General features: G+C 45.8%; 1 protein-coding gene across 6 annotated transcripts in view; it reads right to left on the reverse strand.

The window, feature by feature from the left end:
• RAP1GAP2 (RAP1 GTPase activating protein 2) overlaps nucleotides 1–22,589 on the reverse strand; it is a 245,405-nt gene that overhangs the window by 63,934 nt on the left and 158,882 nt on the right. For all 6 annotated transcript variants that reach the window (XM_027625987.2, XM_027625990.2, XM_027625988.2 and 3 more), the window contains 5 exons: nucleotides 14,349–14,384; nucleotides 7,528–7,572; nucleotides 6,786–6,818; nucleotides 6,184–6,396; nucleotides 4,911–5,014 (listed from right to left, as the gene is read on the reverse strand). In XM_027625987.2, the coding sequence (XP_027481788.1) occupies nucleotides 4,911–5,014; nucleotides 6,184–6,396; nucleotides 6,786–6,818; nucleotides 7,528–7,572; nucleotides 14,349–14,384 (431 nt within the window). The remainder of the gene's footprint in view (nucleotides 1–4,910; nucleotides 5,015–6,183; nucleotides 6,397–6,785; nucleotides 6,819–7,527; nucleotides 7,573–14,348; nucleotides 14,385–22,589) is intronic.

Here is a 22,589-nt window from a genome sequence, read left to right on the forward strand (position 1 = left end):
CAATCAACGTGATACAATACATTAACAAAAGAAAGAACAAGAATCATAGGATCCTCTCAATAGATGCAGAAAAAGCATTTGACAAAGTACAGCATCCTTTCTTGATCAAAACTCTTCAGAGTATAGGGATAGAGGGTACCTACCTCAATATCATAAAAGCCATCTATGAAAAACCAACACGAATATCATTCTCAATGGGAAAAAGCTGAGAGCTTTACCCCCTAAGGTCAGGAACGTGGCAGGGATGTCCACTCTCACCACTGCTATTCAACATAGTATTAGAAGTCCTAGCCACAGCAATCAGACAACAAAAAGAAATCAAAGGCATCCAAATCGGCAAGAGGAAGTCAAACTCTCACTCTTTGCAGATAATATGATACTGTATGTGGAAAACCCAAAAGACTCCACCCCAAAACTGCTAGAACTCATACAGGAATTCAGTCAAGTAGCAGGCTATAAAATCAATGCACAGAAATCAGTGGCATTCCTATACACCAACAACAAGACAGAAGAGAGACAAATCAAGGAGTCGATCCCATTTACAATTGCACCCAAAACCATTAGATACCTAGGAATAAATCTAAGCAAAGAGGCAAAGGATCTGTACTCAGAAAACTATAAAATACTCATGAAAGAAATTGAAGAAGACACAAAGAAATGGAAAAACGTTCCATGCTCATCGACTGGAAGAACAAACATTGTGAAGATGTCAATGCTACCTAGAGCAATCTACACATTCAATGCAATCCCCATCAAAATACCATCCACTTTTTTCAAAGAAATGGAACAAAGAATCCTAAAATTTGTATGGAACCCGAAGAGACCCCGAATAGCCAGAGGAATATTGAAAAAGAAAAGCAAAGCTGGCGGCATCATAATTCCGGACTTCCAGCTCTATTACAAAGCTGTCATCCTCAAGACAGTATGGTACTGGCACAAAAACAGACACATAGATCAATGGAACAGAATAGAGAGCCCAGAAATGGACCCTCAACTCTATGGTCAACTCATCTTTGACAAAGCAGCAAGGAATGTCCAATGGAAAAAAGACAGTCTCTTCAACAAATGGTGTTGGGAAAATTGGACAGCCACATGCAGAAAAATGAAATTGGACCATTTCCTTACACCACACACAAAAATAGACTCCAAATGGTTGAAAGACCTAAACGTGAGACAGGAGTCCATCCAAATCCTAAAGGAGAACACAGGTAGCAACCTCTTCGACCTCAGCCGCAGCAACTTCTTCCTAGAGACATCGCCAAAGGCACGGGAAGCCAGGGCAAAAATGAACTATTGGGATTTCCTCAAGATAAAAAGCTTTTGCACAGCAAAAGAAACAGTCCACAAAACCAAAAGACAACCGACAGAATGGGAGAAAATATTTGCAAATGACATATCAGATAAAGGGCTAGTATCCAAAATCTATAAAGAACTTATCAAACTCAACACCCAAAGAACAAATAATCCAATCAAGAAATGGGCAGAAAACATGAACAGACATTTTTCCAAAAAGACATCCAAATGGCCAACAGACACATGAAAAGGTGCTCAACATTGCTCGGCATCAGGGAAATCCAAATCAAAACCTCCATGAGATACCACCTCACACCAGTCAGAATGGCTAAAATTAACAAGTCAGGGAACGACAGATGTTGGCGGGGATGTGGAGAAAGGGGAACCCTCCTACCCTATTGGTGGGAATGCAAGCTGGTGCAACCACTCTGGAAAACAGTATGGAGGTTCCTCAAACAGTTGAAAACAGAGCTACCATACGATCCAGCAATTGCACTACTGGGTATTTACCCCAAAGACACAAATGTAGGGATCCGAAGGGGTGCGTGCACCCCGATGTTTATAGCAGCAATGTCCACAATAGCCAAACTGTGGAAAGAGCCAAGATGTCCATTGACAGATGAATGGATAAAGAAGATGTGGTATTTATACACAATGGAATATTATGCAGCCATCAAAAAGAATGAGATCTTGCCATTTGCAACGACGTGGATGGAACTGGAGGGTGTTATGCTGAGTGAAATAAGTCAATCAGAAAGACATCACTGATATGAGGAATTCTTAATCTCAGGAAACAAACTGAGGGTTGCTGGAGTGGTGGGGGGTGGCAGGGATGGGGTGGCTGGGTGATAGACATTGGGAAGGGTATGTGCTATGGTGAGCGCTGTGAATTGTACAACATGATGAATCAAATACTGAAACAATAATGCAATATATGTACTTCTGAAACAAATAATGCAATATATGTTAAGAAAAAAAAAAGAAGAAGAAGATAGCAGGAGGGGAAGAATGAAGGGGAGTAAGTTGGAGGGGGAGACGAACCATGAGAGACGATGGACTCTGAAAAACAAACTGAGGGTTCTAGAGGGGAGGGGGGTGGGGGGATGGGTTAGCCTGGTGATGGGTATTAAAGAGGGCACATTCTGCGTGGAGCACTGGGTGTTATGCACAAACAATGAATCATAGAACACTACATCAAAAACTAATGATGTAATGTATGGTGATTAACATAACAATAAAAAATTATTTAAAAAAAACTAATGATGTAATGTATGGTGATTAACATAAAAATAAAAAATTTAAAAAAACATTTAACATTCTTTTTGGCCATTTTTAGTTTTCTTATGTTCTTTGCTTAATTTAACCAGCAACTTTTTCATCTCGTTCTGCTCTCCTATTTTATCTTTTGTCTTTTCTTTCATACAGTTTTTCTGGAAGTTTGCTGAAAATACAAATTTAACAGGTATCTAAATTTTACTCTGCTTTCTGTAGTAAAACCTTCCTAAAATTTGGTCATTTCCCTACCTTCTAAATGCTAGGTCATGCTTTTTTAGATGCAGAATCTTCTTTCACTGACCTGTGAGGGGTTTTTTTTTTTTTTTCCTACTTCTTCTTTATATCCAGACTTGAAAAAGAAGAAATCTGCTCAGGCTTGTTATTCATGTCCTGTAGTGGATAGACTCCTCTTGGCTACTCTCATAGCATACACAGAGGCTGTCAGAATGCTCTTCTCAGATTTTAAACTGGAGAGCTGTTTATCTTAAGACATCAATTAAATAATCCAGAAGCCTACAGGGAATGAGGAAGATGCTGGGACAAGAGTCGCTGCCAGCAAGGGAGTTTCACCTCTGTATAATTTCTTCTTTGTGTCTGGTAAAGCTTCTAAAGCTGTGGGGCCAATTTTCTCATGTCTCGTTTTCAATTTGGCCTGGCCATCACCCCAAGTACATGATGTGATTGTCCAACTTCCTAGCTGGTGTATGGCTTCTCCCTGCCACCCTACTCACTGGTTTTCTATTTCAGAGAGCCACATTTGAGCTTGCCCTTGGGCTCCCCAGGATTGATTTCAAATGCTGTTGACCCAAAACAACAAAAGTGGTTCTATGTGGAAAGACTCCTGGCTATTCCAGGGCTCACACTCACTTCTGAAGAGTACAAGATTCTCCCAGAATCTCCAATTTCATATATCCCCATGCTACATTGCTGTCTAAGGAAGGTGAGCTGGATTTCAACTCTCAATATCATCTACATTATAGACCTAACTGCTCCATAAATTATTTCTTAAAATATTCAAAGTGTGTGTTGTGTTCCTGACATCTTTCTCTAGTTTTCAGTTCTGAAGCAGTATTTCAGATAGCATATAATATTGGAAAAAAGGAGTTAGATCCTTGGGTTCAATTATCATCTTACTCAGAAATCCTACCCAATCTAAGTCTGATTTTTACTAAGAAAAGAAATAATTTTCTTTACAGAGATTCACCTAGCTCAAAATCCTATTTGGAGTTGGGGATCCATATATCACTCCCTCAAAAAATTTGCTCTAACAATTTAGTTAACTTCTCCTTGCCTTGCAAATATGATTTCTAGCCAAGTGAACTTCAGTAAAGAAAACTGCTTCCTTTCTTAATAAAAAACCAAGATTGGATGGGTGCTGACAACTTCCTTGTAACACACACACACACACACACACACACACCCCTCTCCCACAGCACAGCTATGTGCCCCTGCTCCCTCCCGTACCTATCTCAAAATTTGGGCAGAAAAAAAATGTTACTGCTTTTTTTCCAAATACCATCAAGGACTTCCAGTTAGATTCAACAACTATATACTGAGAGCTTGGCAGGTTCATAGCACTCTGTTAAGCACTAACACTTGGCCTTCCAGGCTTTTCCACCAGCCCACCAGAGATAAATGAGACACAGACTCTCTGCTCCCACAGCGTCCTGTGCATATCACTAAAATAATACCTGTGACACATACTAAAATCCTCTGTTTTTTTCCTCCCACTATACCAGAAGTCTTTAGAAAACAGACCACCACTCAGTCATCATTGCATCCCCGGCACCTATTACACTTCCTGGTACAAAGGAGGTTTTACAAAACATGTTAGTCGAACAAAACAGAAACCAGTTCTAGCTCCTGCCCTTGAGGAGAGAGAGCTAGCCTGGCTTAGCTGTAAATTAGTGCTCCCATCGTGAACACCTTTCCATCTCGGGGAACCCAGCACACACACAGATGCTTTGGGATCTAACTTCCCGATGGGATGCACACCACAGGCAGCATTCTGGCAAACCCTCTCCCAGGACGATGTGGAGTTGTAGCTCAGCAGAATAAGCCGGCTCCAGTTTTCCTTCCCAACTCCTTCAGAGCCATAGTCCCCACCAGACAGAAAGGCAGGTGGGGGTATGGCCTAGGTGACCTTGAGACTAGGATACCACTCTGACTCCCACAATCCCCTGGCTGACATAAACACCTGGTCTCTTGGCCTGGTGACCAGAACACAGCCCCAGGATTCCAGCCAGTCTGTTCCCCCCAGCACATCCAGACCAGACTGGTCAGACTGGATTTCTGGGTCCTTGCCACTAGAGGCGTGGCCTCCAGTGGTGCAGCAGCCCCACCTGAGAATGATCCGAAGGTACTCCATGCCCTCTGCCTCCTCACACTTGACGGACAGGAGCAAGTTCCCCAAACTGCTGCCAGTACAGTAAAAGTTTAGGTGATCCTAGAAACAGAAATCAGGTATTAACAGGGAGGAGGGGACCTTCCAGACATGGCCCCCCAAATCACCTCCTTCACCAGGAGCAAGAAGCCACACAGCAACGAGGAGGAAAGACAAGGGTGCTACTGCTGTGGTTGCTGCTGCTGGGGAGGAGGGGCGAAGGAGCAAGACCACAGGAATAGATTCCAACGGCCCAGTCGTTGGGACATGCCAGGCAATGGACTAAGGACTTAACACACATTGACTCCTTTAATCCTGACCACAACTTTATGGGGGAGATGACATCATCATCCCCATTTCACAGATGAGTAAACCAATGTCCAGGGAGATTAAGAAACTGCCCAGAGTCACACAACCAGTAAGTGACAGATCCAGCATTCAAGCCCACCTTGAACGCTGATGCTCAAATTCATCTCCAAGGACCCCACACATCCACTTCCTTGCTCCCAGGGAGCAGCACTGGCTGATTCAGACCATTTGCAGGAATAAAGCTAGGAGGCACCCTGGCTCCTCCACGCATGGGGAGCTAGGAGGTCTTCTGGAGAGTGGGTCTCCCTCAGGCTCAGGGAGCCCACTCCAGACCTGCCATATCAGTGTGGGGCCCTGGAATCTGCATTTAAACAATGCAGATGAGACTCTGCAAAACTGCCTTAGGCTGGAGACTTCTGGAACCTGCCCTCGGGACTTCCAAACCAGGCAAGTCTGAAGAGCAGAATATATTTAAAGAAATGTGACTTTGCCACTTGTGAGCAATCAGAGGCTCATCTCATCTGTTACAAGTGCCCTGGGGACCTGCTGGAGTGAGGACAGGGGAGACTTGACTACTTAGATGGAGACAAAGACTTCCAAGGTGTGATAACACATTTTCTCCTTCACCCTTCTTCACACCCCAACACTACCCATCCCATCACCCCCGAGAACATGTGCTGGGAGTGGTGCCCCCAAGGACCCACCGCAGTGAGTCTTCCTGACTTCTGCACACCCTGTCCTCCCGCCCAGGAGCAGAGCTAGTTGCACTTCCCCAGCCAGGACAGCAGGAGAGCAGCAGGCCCTAGGGAGGAGGCAGGCCCAGGAGGGAGGCGAGACGGAGACAGGGATGCGGGAGGCGGCCGGGCCAGGTACATCTCCCTGCCCGCCCCGCAGCTGCTTTTGTGCAGGGCCCTCGGCCTCACCTTCCCCAGGAAGTGCCTGCGGTAGGCCCTGGCTTCGCCCCTGCACTCGAGCTTATAGCCAAACGTGCTGGGGCTGGGGCTGCCCTCTTCCTCCTCCTCACAGATGCTGCTGCCAAGGGAGGTCGGCGTCCCCACGTTCTCCGGGTCCTCGATCCAATAGCCTCCAAACTGGGGCAGGACAATCAGGGGGTACGGGCCTCCCTTTTCCACAACCTGGAGGCAGAGAGAAGGTCTTGCACTTCGGCCAGCCCTGGTTCTACAGGGAGAGGGCAGGAGAGGGGTGCCAGTGGTGGCACCCCCCCACCTCTGAACTGCTCCAAGGTGGAGACTCCTGTAGTTGAGGCCAAATACAGTAACACAAACCCCAAATTTAAGCCCAACAACATCTCCCAGCTTCACTGACCCTGGAGCACCAGAGTGGCAAGGCTTCGATCAGCACCCCAGTCTGGACACGGCAAAACTGAGGCCACAAAGGTAAAATCCCGGGCCTGAGGCTCTCGGCCACATGGGGTGGGGCAAGAGCCATCAGCACCACCAGCTGCCCCAGCCCACCCCAGAGATGAGACCCAGGACAGGCTACGGTGAAGCTAGGGGGCTCCTACCTCATCAATGCTGGGGTACGGGATATAGTCATCCTGCAAGACAAACCAGATAAGGCTGCCGTTAGCCCCAGCAGTGCCCGTGAAGTTTGAGGGTTGTTTTTCCATTCTCCCAGGTCGGGGGGGTGGGAGTGCCTGGCAGGTTGTACCCGAGCTTTGAGAGAGCAGCAAAGAGAACACCAGAGGAAGAACAGCAGAGAGGCAGCTGGGATCTGGTTTCCCTTGAGTGCTCCCCCAACCTGACAGAACCTGAACGCAGTACACAGAGGCTCTGAATTTCACGCCTTGCATGACGTCAGCTTCACCCCCTAGGAAGCTCTAACAGGAAGATGACCCCTGATCCCAACCAGCCCTGCCTTCAGGCAAAAGAGCTGACCTCCAAGTGATGAGCCGCACCCCTCAGCCTTGGGAAAAGAAACTGAAGCTGAGAGCTGAGGATCACTGGACCCAAAGCCTGATACCCCGAAATGCCGTGTGCGGTTTGTTTGCAGACGCAGGTACAGAAGAGCTAGGCTGAGCCACAGGCCTTAGGTCTCACCCGAAGCTTCCACCCCAGCCTTCCATGCCAAGGCTGCCCTAAAGTCATCAAGTCAGGGCCTTGCTACTGCCCACCATGCACCAGTGAACACGGGCACATCCACTTAAGGAGCTCTTGGTGAAAGGCAGATGGAAGACCACAGACCCCAGCACGCCGGCCGTCCCCCTGCTGGGCCCATCGGGCTGCCCCCTCATCCACACAGCCCACCTTGTTCTTCTGGGGGCCCGGCTTCTGCTCTTCAAGCTTGATTCCCTGTGGAAACAAGGAGAAGAGGATCCATGAAAGAGAAAAGGTCATAAAATAGAGGCCAAATGGAGCGTTCCCTCGGGATTCTCAAACACCTGCCTTGATAGGGCTGGTAATAACAGCAACAGCGGATGTGTGCCGGGTCCTTAGACATCACACACCTTGTCACACTCAGTCCTCATGGCAGCTCCAAGTAAGGCAGGAGGACAGGCAGGGAAGAGCATAGACTCAAGCCAGAGCACCAGGGTTCAAATCCCAAACTGCCACTTATGACCTTGAGCAAGTCCCAAACCTCTGTGGCTCAGTCTTCCCATCTGCAAAACGGGGACGGTGACTGCAGCTACTATTGTGGTAAAGGTTAAATGTGGAGGATGTGCTAAGCCCTAGAGAGAGGGACTGGTTTTGCTATAGGTCATTATCACCAATATTACCAGGCAGTGTTGTCATCCTGGCACGGAAATCTCTCTGCCAGGCCCTCAGAACCAGCAGGTATGGGGCAAGGGTGTGAACCCACATCTGAATGGTGTCAAAGCCAGCACTCTGGACCTGGTGCCACCATAGCTCCTCTCCCTCCTCAGGGTGCAGACTCGCAGGTGACAGGCAGGGGGCCTGGGGCTCATTCACTTCTGGGAAGCTGTGCCTTGTCCAGTGGTCCTATGGTCAAGACAGGACTTAATTGGGTTTTTTTCAAGAGGGGAGCACACGATTGAATAGAATGTCTGAACAAATTAAATAAGGGTATGAAATGGTGAGACAACTAGGGAGAGAAGACCCTCCTAATCATAACATGGGGATTTTTTTTAATTTTCTATTGTTATGTTAATCACCATACATTACATCATTAGTTTGTGATGTAGTGTTCCATGATTCATTGTTTGCGTATAACACCCAGTGCTCCATGCAGAGCATGCCCTCTTTGATACCCATCACCAGGCTAACCTATCCCCCACCCCCCTCCCCCTAGAACCCTCAGTTTGTTTTTCAGAGTCCATCATCTCTCATGGTTCGTCTCCCCCTCTGATTTACTCCCCTTCATTCTTCCCCTCCTGTTATCTTTTTTTTCTTAACATATATTGCATTATTTGTTTCAGAAGTACAGATCTGTGATTCAACAGTCTTGCAAAATTCACAGCGCTCACCGTAGCTCATACCCTCCCCAAAGTCTATCACCCAGCCACCCCATCCCTCCCACCCCCCACCACTCCAGCAACCCTCAGTTTGTTTCCTGAGATTAAGAATTCCTCATATCAGTGAGGTCATGTGATACATGTCTTTCTCTGATTGACTTATTTCACTCAGCATAACACCCTCTAGTTCCAACCACATCGTTGCAAATGGCAAGATCTCATTCCTTTTGATGGCTGCATAATATTCCATTGTGTATATATACCACATCTTCCTTATCCATTCATCTGTCAATGGACATCTTGGCTCTTTCCACAGTTTGGCTATTGTGGACATTGCTGCTATAAACATCGGGGTGCACGCACCCCTTCGGATCCCTACATTTGTGTCTTTGGGGTAAATACCCAGTAGTGCAATTGCTGGATCGTATGGTAGCTCTGTTTTCAACTGTTTGAGGAACCTCCATACTGTTTTCCAGAGTGGTTGCACCAGCTTGCATTCCCACCAACAGGGTAGGAGGGTTCCCCTTTCTCCACAACCCCGCCAACATCTGTCGTTTCCTGACTTGTTAATTTTAGCCATTCTGACTGGTGTGAGGTGGTATCTCATGGAGGTTTTGATTTGGATTTCCCTGATGCCGAGCAATGTTGAGCACCTTTTCATGTGTCTGTTGGCCATTTGGATGTCTTCTTTGAAAAATGTCTGTTCATGTCTTCTGCTCATTTCTTGATTGGATTATTTGTTTTTTGGGTGTTGAGTTTGATAAGTTCTTTATAGATTTTGGATACTAGCCCTTTATCTGATATGTCATTTGCAAATATTTTCTCCCATTCTGTCGGTTGTCTTTTGGTTTTGTGGACTGTTTCTTTGGCTGTGCAAAAGCTTTTTATCTTGATGAAGTCCCAATAGTTCATTTTTGCCCTGGCTTCCCTTGCCTTTGGCGATGTTTCTAGGAAGAAGTTTCTGCGGCTGAGGTCGAAGAGATTGCTGCCTGTGTTCTCCTTTAGGATTTTGATGGACTCCTGTCTCACATTGAGGTCTTTCAACCATTTTGGGTCTATTTTTGTGTGTGGTGTAAGGAAAGAGTCCAGTTTCATTCTTCTGCATGTGGCTGTCCAAGTTTCCCAACACCATTTGTTGAAGAGACTGTCTTTTTTCCACTGGACATTCTTTCCTGCTTTGTCAAAGATGAGTTGACCATAGAGTTGAGGGTCCATTTCTGGGCTCTCGATTCTGTTCCGTTGATCTATGTGTCTGTTTTTGTGCCACTACCATACTGTCTTGATGATGACAGCTTTGTAATAGAGCCGGAAGTCCGGAATTGTGATGCCGCCAGCTTTGCTTTTCTTTTTCAACATTCATCTGGCTATTCGGGGTCTCTTCTGGTTCCATACAAATTTTAGGATGATTTGTTCCATTTCTTTGAAAAAAGTGGATGGTATTTTGATGGGGATTGCATTGAATGTGTAGACTGCTCTAGGTAGCATTGACATCTTCACAATATTTGTTCTTCCAACCCAGGAACATGGAACGTTTTTTCCATTTCTTTGTGTCTTCCTCAATTTCTTTCATGAGTATTTTATAGTTTTTTGAGTACAGATCCTTTGCCTCTTTGCTTAGATTTATTCCTAGGTATCTTATGTTTTTGGGTACAATTGTAAATGGGACTGACTCCTTAATTTCTCTTTCTTCTGTCTTGTTGGTGTATAGGAATGCCACAAATTTCTCTGCATTGATTTTATATCCTGCCACTTTACTGAATTCCTGTATGAGTTCTAGCAGTTTTGGGGTGGAGTGTTTTGGGTTTTCCACATAAAGTATCACATCATCTGCAAACAGTGAGAGTTTGACTTCTTCTTTGCCGATCTGGATGCCTTTGATTTCTCTTCGTTGTCTGATTGCTGTGGCTAGGACTTCTAGTACTATGTTGAATAGCAGTGGCATAACATGGGGATTTAAGCTTCCTCAGCACCTTCCCACTGTTGTCTCCTATGAAGCCCTCTGCACCTTTATACCAAGGGGAAACTGAGGCACAAGGAGCAGGCTGCTTCTGATGTTGCACAGCTAGTGAGTAGCAGGGCCTGGATTTGAAGCTGGGCTGTGCAAGTGCACAATCATATCCCACAGGCCCTTGAGCCCAGGGCTTCTGCTCAGTCGGATTTAGACTTCGGCTTCTCTAGACTTCTCGGGGTTGAGTCACCCTGCAGTATTGCTCAGGAGAGCGTGGGAGGACCCCTCCCACTGGACAGGTGCTCCTCTCCCCACACAGGGAGAAAACCACCTGGGTGGCCCGGCAGACCCTGTCCAGGGAAGCAAACTGGGCAGATGGGGAGGGGGGTGATGTCAGGAGTTTGTTTTGTTTGTCCTGCATGAGTCACCCCTACCTGGGAACAGCACCTGGGCAGGAAAGCAAACCTCCTCCCTTCCCCTTCCCTCTCTGACAGAGCCACCACCCAGCTCTGTGTCTACCTTTGCAATAGGCATTATCATTATCTCCCCTTTTCCCTATGATGAAGAAATAGAGGATCAGAGAGGTAGAGAGACTTGATCAAGGACACTCAGCTAGACAGTGTCAGGGTTAAGACTTTGAACCCAGGACCAAATGGACCCAGGACCAAATGGACCCAAATCTTGTGTACCTAGTCCATATTGCTTCATAGGGATTGTGCCCTTCTTCCAATTCCTCCACTCTTGGGAGGGGGGAGCCCCGGATATGAGTTTCAGCCCCCCACGACTCACAGAGTACCCTGGGCACTTGACGGCTCTGAGACCCAGTCTCCACAGCCACAGCCTGAGAAGAGGTGGCACCCACACCCACGGACAGGATCTGGCCACACCATGCCACCTGCTTCACTCCCACCAGTATTTCCCCATATGTGAGTTGTGTACATACAGAGGAGTTGGAAACTGGGCCTCTCAGAGGCCGGGGTCCAGCGGGGCACAAGGCAGGGACCTAGACCCCAGGAAGTTTGATTTCAGCTCCTGGCAGCCTCAACAGAGATGGAATAGGCAGACCCTTGGATGTCTGCTGCCACGAACATACAGAGGGAGCATAGGAACCAGACCCCCGCCCTCAAGAGGGTTCCAATCTGGTTGAGAAGTCAAGCCCCGCAATCTAGTAACAGAAACAATGGAGTCCAATCAAGTGAGGCTGAATTATGTGCTCAGGGAGCACTTTGTCAGGGAAGCAGGGGTCTCCAGCGGGGGTGCGAGGGACCGGTGGGTTGTGGAAACAAATGAAGGGAAGGTAGGGTGAGCTGCAAATCCCCTGCCAGCTTCCCCATGGGCTCGGGGTGAGAATCCCCACTTTAATCCAGGCAGCTGAGCTCGTAATTACACACCACCTCCCGCCACTCGCTGTCAAAGTACATGCCAATCCTCTTTCCACAGCTTGACTGAGGTCCCTAAATGTATACAGAATTAGTCTGCAGTCCACACAGTGCTGGGCACAGAGGAGGATCTTAATAACTTGTTGGTGACAATGGCACAACCACCAACAGTATTGTCCCCTCCAGCGCCCCCTCCCCCCACCGTTAGGGTGATCTGGCTTCCCTGCGAGAACCTCAGCAGCTCCACCTGCATCTCAGAACTGCAGAGGCACCCTGTCTGCCTCTCCCCTAGTGCTTCCAGACCTTAACCACAGAATCCCCCTTCCTTGAGCCTGTAGCATCTACTTAGGGCAAAAACCATCATAACATAATGGCCAAGCCTCTGGCTCTGAAGCTGCTTACTACCCACGAGACCTTGAGTGCTTTAAGTAAGACCTCTGTGCCTCAGTTTCCCCACCTGTGAAAAGGGGACAGTGATGATAACAGAGCTGCTTCCTGTGGGCTTTACCAGGAAGAAAGGAGCTAACACTTGTCAATGTCTGAGCTGAGAAAAGTGCTTAAAATACATGGGCTAGGGGCGCCTGGGTGGCTCAGTCGGTTAGGCGTCCAACTCTTGATTTTGGCTCAGGTCATAATCTCAGGGTCGTGGGATTGAGCACCTCATTGGGCTCCTTGCTTAGCGCAGAGTCCGCTTGGGGATATTCTCTCTCCCTCTCCCTCTGCCCCTCCCTCTCCTTCTACTCATGCTCTCTAAATAAATAAAACCTTTAAAAAAAATACATGTGCTATTATCAACATCTTATTCCCATCCTTCCCACCTGCATCAGTTAAGCCTTCTGGGCGCCCCCCTCCCATATTCCCCAGGGCAGCAGTTCTTACCTGTGAGCCCTGGCCCCTCAGTGAGGGGTGATTAGAAAGGCTCCCAAATCCATTCTGAACACTGATTTTTCTGCAGTGCCTAGCAAGTATTTACATATACCATCTCATTTCATCCCAACTGTGTATGCGGGTATTTTAATTATTATTTATAGGGGCTGTGGCATGATTTGTAATAATAAATATTTTGGTCTTCACCCCATTCCTGACACAGAACTCCTAAAACCTGTTGAATTTCCTAAGTGATGAGAGCAATGGGAACACTTGGGAGCATCTTTTGTTACAATACTTCATCTTTTGTCCTTAGTTCTGACAGCTCCAGAGCTATAAAGGTGAAAGCCCTAAGGTTATTCATAAGTTTGTGAACAAGGTGTCTTTGGGGACACCCCTAAAGACGGAGCTGGACGCCAGGGGAACTATTAGAGGGCTGGAACGCTCAGTCCCAGCCCTCCAACCTCCCAGGAGGGGAGAGGGGCTGCAGGGTGAATCGATCCTGCCGACTTGGTGAAGCCTCCATAAAAAACCAAATGATGGGCTCAGGGAGCTTCCAGTTGATGAGCACATGGCAGTGCAGGGAGAGTGATACATCCGAGGCCATCCCCACAGCACCTGGCCCCCTACAACTCTTCCATCTGGCTGTTCCTGAATTATATCCCTTTATAATAAACTGATAATCCAGGAAGTAAGTGGTTCTGGGTTCTGTGAGCCATGCTAGCAAATTAATCGAACCTGAGCAGGGGGCCAAGGGAACCTCAAATCTACGGCCTGCTGGTGATGATGGCATGCGAAGTTGGGGGGAGGCGGTCTTGTGAGGCAGAGCCCTTGCGCTGTGGGATCGGATATGCTCTCTGGGCAGACAGGGTCAGAATGTAGGTGTAGGACACCCGGCTGGTGTCACAGAATTGCTTGGTGGGGGAGAAACCGCCATACATTTGGTGTCGGAGGAAGGTGAAAATGGTGCTGTGAATAGACCAAAAAAACAGGTGCCAGAGGCTCAGAAAAGGGAAGAAACTTGTGCTAATGAGTGTTAGGTGCGGCTTTGAACCCCAGTGGGTCTCTCCCCCTCAGCTCTGCCTCCCAGACACAAGATGACCTCCCCTACGAAAGGGCTTCCTTTTTCAGACTTTCTTTCCCACCCATTCCAGGAACAATGGACCCTTTCAAGCCCTCTCCACATCTGTGGGGTTATGGTATCCGCATCTGCTCTGCTGGAGGGCTTCTGCTTTCTATCTACTTCCCTTCGTCAGGCAGGAGCTTTCCCAGAATCCTCGGTGCCACTCACCACAAAAACAACCCAAGGTAGTCCCAGCCAGCAGACTGGGAGTTCTCTCTTCTCTGTCCCTCCCTCCAAGGCTCCCAAGTTCTGCCTGGTGGTGTTGCCCCCACAGTCACTGCAGCATGCCCCCCACCCAGGGCTCGGCCTCCCCACCGAAGCTGTTTGGGGATGCTCACCTGCATTTTCTCCAGCATCTCGAAGAACTCCGCCGACTGAAAGACACAAAGAGAATGCGTCAGCCAGGAGGTCTGCTGAGAAAGTCTCCTCACCAACTGTCTGTAAGCCTAGCCCAGGGCTTCCCTGGAGACAAGAGTCATTTGGATCAAGAGAGAAGGTCATTTGATTTTGCCTTTGCAGGGCTGGAGGGCCAGAACACCCCCTACAACAAAAGAAAAAATGACACGTGTCCAGGCTGGCAAACGTCCCCAGGGAGAGCAGGCACTCAGTCTCCATCAAGGGAGAGGAGCCTGTGAGGCCCCAGGGAAAAGCCAAGTTCCCTAAGACACCTGTCAGCCCCGGGATTCAGCCTCCAGGAGGAGTCCTGTTTGGGATGTTCTCAGCCCAACAGTGGGGCCAGGGTGCCCAACACAAATAGTCTTCCACCTTTTGTGGCAACACGGCCTTCGGGTCTGCCATCTCATTTAGAACTCCAACATATAAAGCCAGTGAAAGCAGAGCCCCCCTGGGGGCTTGAGCTCCTAATGTGCCTGCCCTGGTCCCCTGCCCCCAAAATCTCTTTGGGGCCCTAAGAGCTTGTGAGCAAAGCCTGGGAACCACTGAACTGGAGTCTCCAGGGACCTGGAGAGATGATTCTAAAAATCTCGAACTATGTAAGTCCAAACGTTTAACCTGCTCTGGTGCCCGCCTTGTAAAGGCAAAAAGCAGAAAAAGGAAGTAGAAGAGAGGGGTGAGGGGCTAGAGGCTCTACCCTAACAAAACACGCACAGAGATCTCTGAGCACTTTCCCCACGTCCCCATCCATAAAAATAGCTACACTTTCTTGTCCTCACGTCACTGCCCACATCTGGGCCCTGGCAAGCCATGGGTTAATGAGCACCCAGAACACAGTCTCTGGATGAATAGGAAAGAAAGAAAGCTGTGATGATGAAAAACAAGGAGGTCCTTGTCACTTCTTCCTGCGTAGCAAGAGCATGCCTCCCTCCCTCTGCAGGCAGCAATGGGCCAGTTACCTGGAGTCCCCTGCCCGCAGAGTTCCCAGAGAGAACCATCATGGGAAGGACCTTTGTGGAGTCACCGGGCTTAAAATGAGCTCCCCCCAGGCCACAGCTGGCCCGTCAGAGGTAACAGTCTCTGACCCCCAGCGGTTCAGGCCCCAAGGTCTGGAAACCCCCCATGTGAACCTACAGCGTGGAGGACGAGCTTCAGGCACCCACATCGAGCACCCTTGCCCAGAAGCAGCCGTGAAACACACAGCTCCCGAACCTATCCTTCCCACTGGCTCTGTGCACCCTCACCAACTCCATTCTCCAGGAGACCAAGATTCCTAGACAGAAAGAATTTACACAAATCAATAAGGCTAGAAAGATGAGCAGGAAGAGGACAAAAGGGCAGAAACAATCAACAATTACACGTGCAGACGTCTGACCCAGTGATTCCTCTTTCAGGGATCCGTGCTATAAACACTTCCGTGTGAGCACAAGGATGGATGTTCCCTGCAGCACTGCTGGGTTACAATGAGCTACGTTCCAATAGTATGAACAACTGAGTGCCAATAAATTAAAGAGCTTGGATGAAATGGACAATTTCTAGCAATACACAAATGACCAAAACTGACTCTAAGAAATGGAAAATCTAAAAAGATCTATAAGAAGTAAAAAAACTGAATTAGTAATCAAGAAGCTACACAAGGAAAAGCCCAGGTCCAGATGGCTTCAGCTGTGAATTCTGCCATTAAAGAAGAATTAATACGAATTCCTCAGAAACTCTTAAAATAGGAGAGGGGACACTTCTCAACTTATTCTACGAGGCTAGTAATACCCCAACAACAAAACCAAAGACATCACAACTACAGACCAATATAGCTTATGAATATAGATACAAAAATTCTCAAAAACACTAGCAAGCCAAATCCAACAACATAAAAAAAAAAGAATTATACATCATGACCTGGTGGGATTACAGTAAAGTTGGTTTATTCAAAAATCAATGCCTATAATACACCAGAGGAACAGAATAAAAACAAAAACCGTACTATCAATTCGACAGATATAAAGAAAGCATTTGACAAAATTCCAAACACTTTCTTGATTAAAAATTAGAAAGAAAAAAAAAAAAACAATAAACTAGATAGAAGGGAAGTTCCTCAACATGATAAAGGGCAGCTACAAAAAAACCACAGGTAATAATATTCTTATTAATGGAAAACCAGATACTTTGTCCATAAAATAAGGAATAAAACTAACCACTGTCATCATTTCTATTTATCACTGTGCTGGATGTTCTAGCCAGAACAGGCAAAAGAAAAAGAAAAAGAAAAACTATATAATAGACATCCAAACTGGAAAGTAAGAAGTGAAACTATCCCTATTCACAGATGACATGATCTTGTATATAGAAAATACTAAGGGGGTGCCTGGTTGGCTCGGTGACACTTGATTTTGGCTCAGGTCGTGATCTCAGGGTCAGGAGATCAAGCTCTACATGGGGCTCCACACTCAGTGCAGAGTCTGTTTGAGATTTTCGACCCCCACCTCTGCCCCTCCCACCCCTGGCACTCTCTAAATTAATTATTTATTTTTTTAAAAAAGAAAATACTAAGGAATTCACAAAAAAAAAAACTATTAAAACTAATATAAATGGGTTCAATAAGGAGGCAAGACACAAGATCAATATACAAAAATAAATTGTATTGCTATATATTATCTATGGACAATTAAAATAAAATTAAGAAAACAATTCCAGTTACAATACCATCATCAAAGAGAATAAAGTACTTAGAAATTTAACAAAAGAAATTAAAAACTTATACTCTGAAAAGCACAAAACAATGATGAAAGAAATTTTAAAAGCTCTAAATAAATGGAAATAAATCCCATGATCACAATTAGAAGGTCAGTATGATTAAGATAACTGCACCCCCCGAAACTGATCTCCAGATTCAATGCCATCTCTATCAAAATCCTAGCTGAGTCCTTTGTAGAAATTAAAAGGTGATCCTAAAACTGACATGGAAACTCAAGGGGCCCAGAATAACCAAAGAACAAAGTTGGAGGACTCACGCTTTCCAATTTCAAAACTTACTACAAAGCAAAAAGGTTTTAATCAAGATAATGTGGCCCTGACAGAAAGATAGACCTACAGATCAATGGAATAAAAATTCAATGGGGTTTTTTCAACAAATTGTGCTGGGAAAACTGGATGTCCACATGCCAAAAAATGAGGTTGGAGCCTTTTGCCACACAATATACGAAAATTAACTGAAAATTAATCAACAACCTAAGTGTAAGAGCTAAAATTACAAAATTCTTAGAAGAAAACATAGGAGCAGGGCGCCTGGGTGGCTTGGTCGTTAAGCGTCTGCCTTTGGCCTGGGTCATGATTCCAGGGTCCTGGGATTGAGCCCCGCATCGGGCTCCCTGCTCAGCGGGAAGCCTGCTTCTCCCTCTCCCACTCCCCTTGCTTGTGTTCCCTCTCTCGCTGTCAAATAAATAAATAAAAATCTTTAAAAAAAAAGGGGGGGGAAGAAAACATAGGGGTAAGTCTTTGTGACATTGTATTTGGCAATGGATTCTTATATAGGACACCCAAAGCATAAGCAACAACAACAAAAACCCAATAAATTAGACTTCAACAAAATTAAAAACTTTTGTGCTTCGATGGATACTATCAAGTAAGCAAAAAGACAACCTCACAGAATAGGAGAAATATTTGCAAATCCTGTATCTGATAAGGGACTTGTAACTAGAATAAAGAATTCTTACAACTCAACAATAAAAAGATAATTTTTTAAAGATTTTTTATTTTAGAGAGTGAACATGTACATGAGTGCGGCTAGGGGTAGAGGGAGAGAGAGAGAAGCAGACTCCATGCTGAGGAGAGAGCCCAACACGGGGCTGGATCCCAGGACCCCAAGATCAAGACCTGAGCCAAAACCAAGAACTGGAGGATTACCAACTAAGCCACCCAGATGCCCCAATAAAAAGATAATTTAAAAATGACCAAAGGATTTGAATAGACATTTTTCCAAAGAATATGTATAAATATATAAGCACATGCAAAGATGCTCAATATCATTAGTCACTGGGAAATGTCAATCAAAACCACACTGAGAAACACTTTCCACCCACAAGAATAACTATAACCAAACAGAAATAAGAGCCAGTGCTGGTGAGAATGTGGAGAAATCTGAGCCCTCACACACCGCTAATGAGAATGCAAAATGGTGCACCTACTGTGGAAATAAGTTTGGCAGTTCCTCCAAAAGTTTACCATAGAGATACCATTTGACCCAGCAATTCCACTCCAAGGTATGTAACCCAAGAGAAGTGAAAACATACGTCCACAAAAAGAAAAAGAAAAAAATCACACACCAACGTTCACAGCAGTAATATTCATAACATCCAAAAAGTAGAAAAAACCTAAACGTCCATCAACTCATGAACAAACAAATTATGGCATATCCACACAGTGGAACAGTATTCAGCCATAAAAAAGAACAATGTATATATTCATGCTACATACAACATGGATAAACCTTGAAAACATTACGCCAAGTGCAAGAAGCCAGAACACAAAAGACCATGTATTATGATTCCATCTATGTGAAATGTCCAGAAAAGGCAAATGTATAGAGACGGAAAGTAAATCTGTGGTTGCCTAGGGCTAAAGGGAATGGGAGATTTGGAGGATGATGGCTAAAGGGTACAGGGTTTCTTGTTCTTTTTTTTTTTTTTCATTTTAATACCAGTACAGTTAACATACAATGTTATATTAGTTTCAGGTGTACCAGGGTTTCCTTTTGAGGTGATGAAAATGTTCTAAATTCAATTGTGATAGTTGCACAATTCTGTGAATATATGAAAAACCATTGAATTATACACTTTGAATTGGTGACCTTGCTACATAAATTATATCTCTACAAAGCTGTTTCAAATAAACTATGCAGCCATTCAAAAGAAAGCAACAGAGTTACTGCTTACATGAGACACTCTCCAAGATACATTGGGGTGGGGGAGAGCAAATCGGAGAACACATAGAATATGATCCCATTTTTTATAAAAACAAAACCAAAGGTTGCCTATACGTATATAAATACCTAGAAAATAATATGAAGGAATATGCCTCACTGTGAAAAAGCAATTATATTGAGAAGGGGGAGTGGGAGAAGTCAAGGGGGGTTATGCTTTACATACGGCCTGCCTCACAACCACACAGACCTACATGACTTGCATAATTAAATTTCAAATAAATACATTTTGTAAGGGAAACAGTAAAATGTGCAAAAGATGTGAACAATTTGCTAAAGGAGAAAAATAAAATGAACAGAAAAGACATGGCACATGCCCAGCCTCCCTAGCTATTAAAGAAATTAAGATAATAAGCTAACATCTTTCACCTGTCAGATTGGCCAAGATTAAAAAGAAAACCTGAGGTTGGCGAGGATACCGCATTAAGGATACAGGGACTGGAGGTAAGTGTGAACCTGGTACAATCTTTCTGAAGGCAATCTGGTGCTCTGTGTCCACAGCTTTAAAAATGTTCACATATGGGACGCCTGGGTGGCTCAGTCCATTAAGCATGTTTTCAGCTCAGGTCCTGATCCCGGGGTCCTTGGGATGGAGCCCCACATCGGGCTCCCTGCTGAGCAGGGAGCCTGTTTCTCCCTCTCCCTCTACCGCTCCCCCTGCTTGTGCTCTCTCTCTCTGACAAATAAGTCAATAAAATATTTCCAAAAAAAAAAGTTCCGATATTTTGGTCCAATAAACCCACTCTAAGAAATTTACCCTAATGCAATATTTGGGCACCTATACAATGATATTTGTTGCAACATTGTTTACAGGAAGAAAAGTAGAAACAGCCAGGGGGGCCTGGGGGGCTCAATTAAGAGTCCGCCTTCCACTCAGGTCATGATCTCAGGGCTCCCTGCTCAGCAAGGAATCTGCTTCTCTCTCTCCCTCTGCCGCCCCCCGCCAGCTCGTGGGCACACGCACACATGTTCTCTCTCTCTCTCCACCCCCCTCAAATAAATAAAATCTCAAAGGAAAAAAAAGTCGAAACAGCCAAAGTACCCACCAGTGAGAGAAAGAGTAAATAATGCATGAGATTATGCCCCTACAATAAAATACTATGAGAGGAGATCTATGCTAATTATGCAAAACAAAGATTCACAATGCACTGTGAGAAAAATGGAGCTTAGGTGATCCCATTTTTTTCAATTAAATATAAAAATCGTGTTTCTGTGTGTATCTCCTACGTGATATTTATAGATATTGATATACAGATACAGAATATATATATATACATATATATGTATGTATACATACAGATATATATAGGTCTGCATGTGAATACACACATCACTCATCCAGAAAAAAAAAAAAATAACTTGAAGGATAAATGCCAAAATAAGTTACAGGTTAAGGATAATTTTTTTTCCTTTTTGCCTTTCAGTATTTTATTTATTTTCTGTAACGACGATAAATTATTTTTGGAGTAATTGGTTACCCAGCAATAGTTTTTAAGACTTGAACACATAGGGGCGCCTGGGTGGCTCAGTCAGTTAAGCGCCCGCCTTCGGCTCGGGTCATGGTCCCAGGGTCCTGGGATCGAGCCCCGCATCGGGCTCCCTGCTCGGCAGGAAGCCTGCTTCTCCCTCTCCCACTCCCCCTGCTTGTGTTCCCTCTCTCACTGTGTCTCTCTCTGTCAAAGAAATAAATAAAATCTTAAATAAATAAATAAATAAAATCTTAAAAATAAAAAAAAAGACTTCAACACATTCGTGTAAGCTGTGACATTGCTTTCTTTGCTTCTCTCAACCCCTGCTCCAGGCCCTTCCCCAGGCCCTTCCCCCATCTTCATCACAGGATGTCCAGGGATACAAGTACGCTGACTTTGGTGCCCACGAAAGCCCCTGGATTCAGGCCAGTTCATTTCCGGGTCTAACCTTGGCTCTGTGGATTCCAGTCTGAGGCCCTCCTGAATCACCCCCATATCCAGCTTACTCTCTGTTATCCATGCCGACTGACAATCAAAAAATCTTCTGTGTGGAAAAAAAAAAATCTGTGTGCTCTTAGACAATGCCCTTGTACGCCTTAATGTTAACCCCAAATGATTAAGCACCTACAAGGCATGGGCTAGACACTGAAAGTTCTAAGCAAGGCCCCAATTTCCAGGGTCCTTGATCTTATTTAAGAGACAAAGCTGCCCAGGCCTATGTTACAGCTCACCAGTGCCAGTGTTCAGAGGAGGCAAGAAGCACTTCTGGCTTGAAGGTCAAGTGCGTTAGTTCTCTATTGCTGTGTAACAAATCACTCCAAAACTTGGTGGCTCGAAATTCCTTTGGTTCAGGAAGTCAGAAATGGCTTAGTTGTATGGTTCTAGCTCAGAGCTTCTCAGGCGGTTGCTGTAAGGATAGGAGCAGGGGCTGCATCGTCCAAAGACCTGATTGGGACTGGGGCATCTGCTTCCGACGTGGTACACTCACAAGGCCCCGTTCCTCAGCACATGGACCTCTCCATAGGCTGCTCGAATGTCGTCAGTATACTGCAGCTAACCCACCCAGAGTGAGTGAGCCAAGAGACAAAGCTATAGTACATTTTATGACTTTGTCTGTGAAATTGCACACCATCATTTCCCCTTTGTCCTCTTCATTAGAAGCGGATGTCAGCTTCTAATGAACCAGCCCACACATGAGGGGAGGGGAATCAGGTTCCACCTCTTGAGGAGAGAAGTATCAAAAAATGTGTGGACACATTTTAACACCACCACACCAAGGAAGGCTTCTTGCAAGAAGTAGGATCCCACTAAACCTTAAAGGATAAACAGAAACCACTTCGATAGGGGGGGAGGAAGAGGCCTTACAGGCAATGGTTACTGTGCGGACAAAGGTGGAAAGATGGAGAAGCATGATGTGTGCTCAATGAAGAGTGAGTGAGTGGATCAACCTGGCAGACAGGCCTCTGGGTCAACATCCTGAAGATCAGACTGGAAAGGGGGGCTGGGGTCTAGGCCTGAGAGACTCCACATGCCAGGAACCCAGGCTTAATCTATAAGGCCACAGAGAGCTACAGACGTTTGTGTCCAGTTGAAGGATGCAGGAGGCAACAGAATCCAGTGGTCAAAGCCAGGTCTGGGAAGTGGCCAGCCCGCTACTGCCCCGCTGTGTGACATGAGACACATTAGTCAAGCTCTCTTCACTCCCTCACCTGAAGGCAGAATCAGCCCTGCCTTTCAGGGCT

The sequence above is a fragment of the Zalophus californianus genome, chromosome 16, assembly GCF_009762305.2.
Source record: "Zalophus californianus isolate mZalCal1 chromosome 16, mZalCal1.pri.v2, whole genome shotgun sequence".
Taxonomy (NCBI): Eukaryota; Metazoa; Chordata; class Mammalia; order Carnivora; family Otariidae; genus Zalophus; species Zalophus californianus.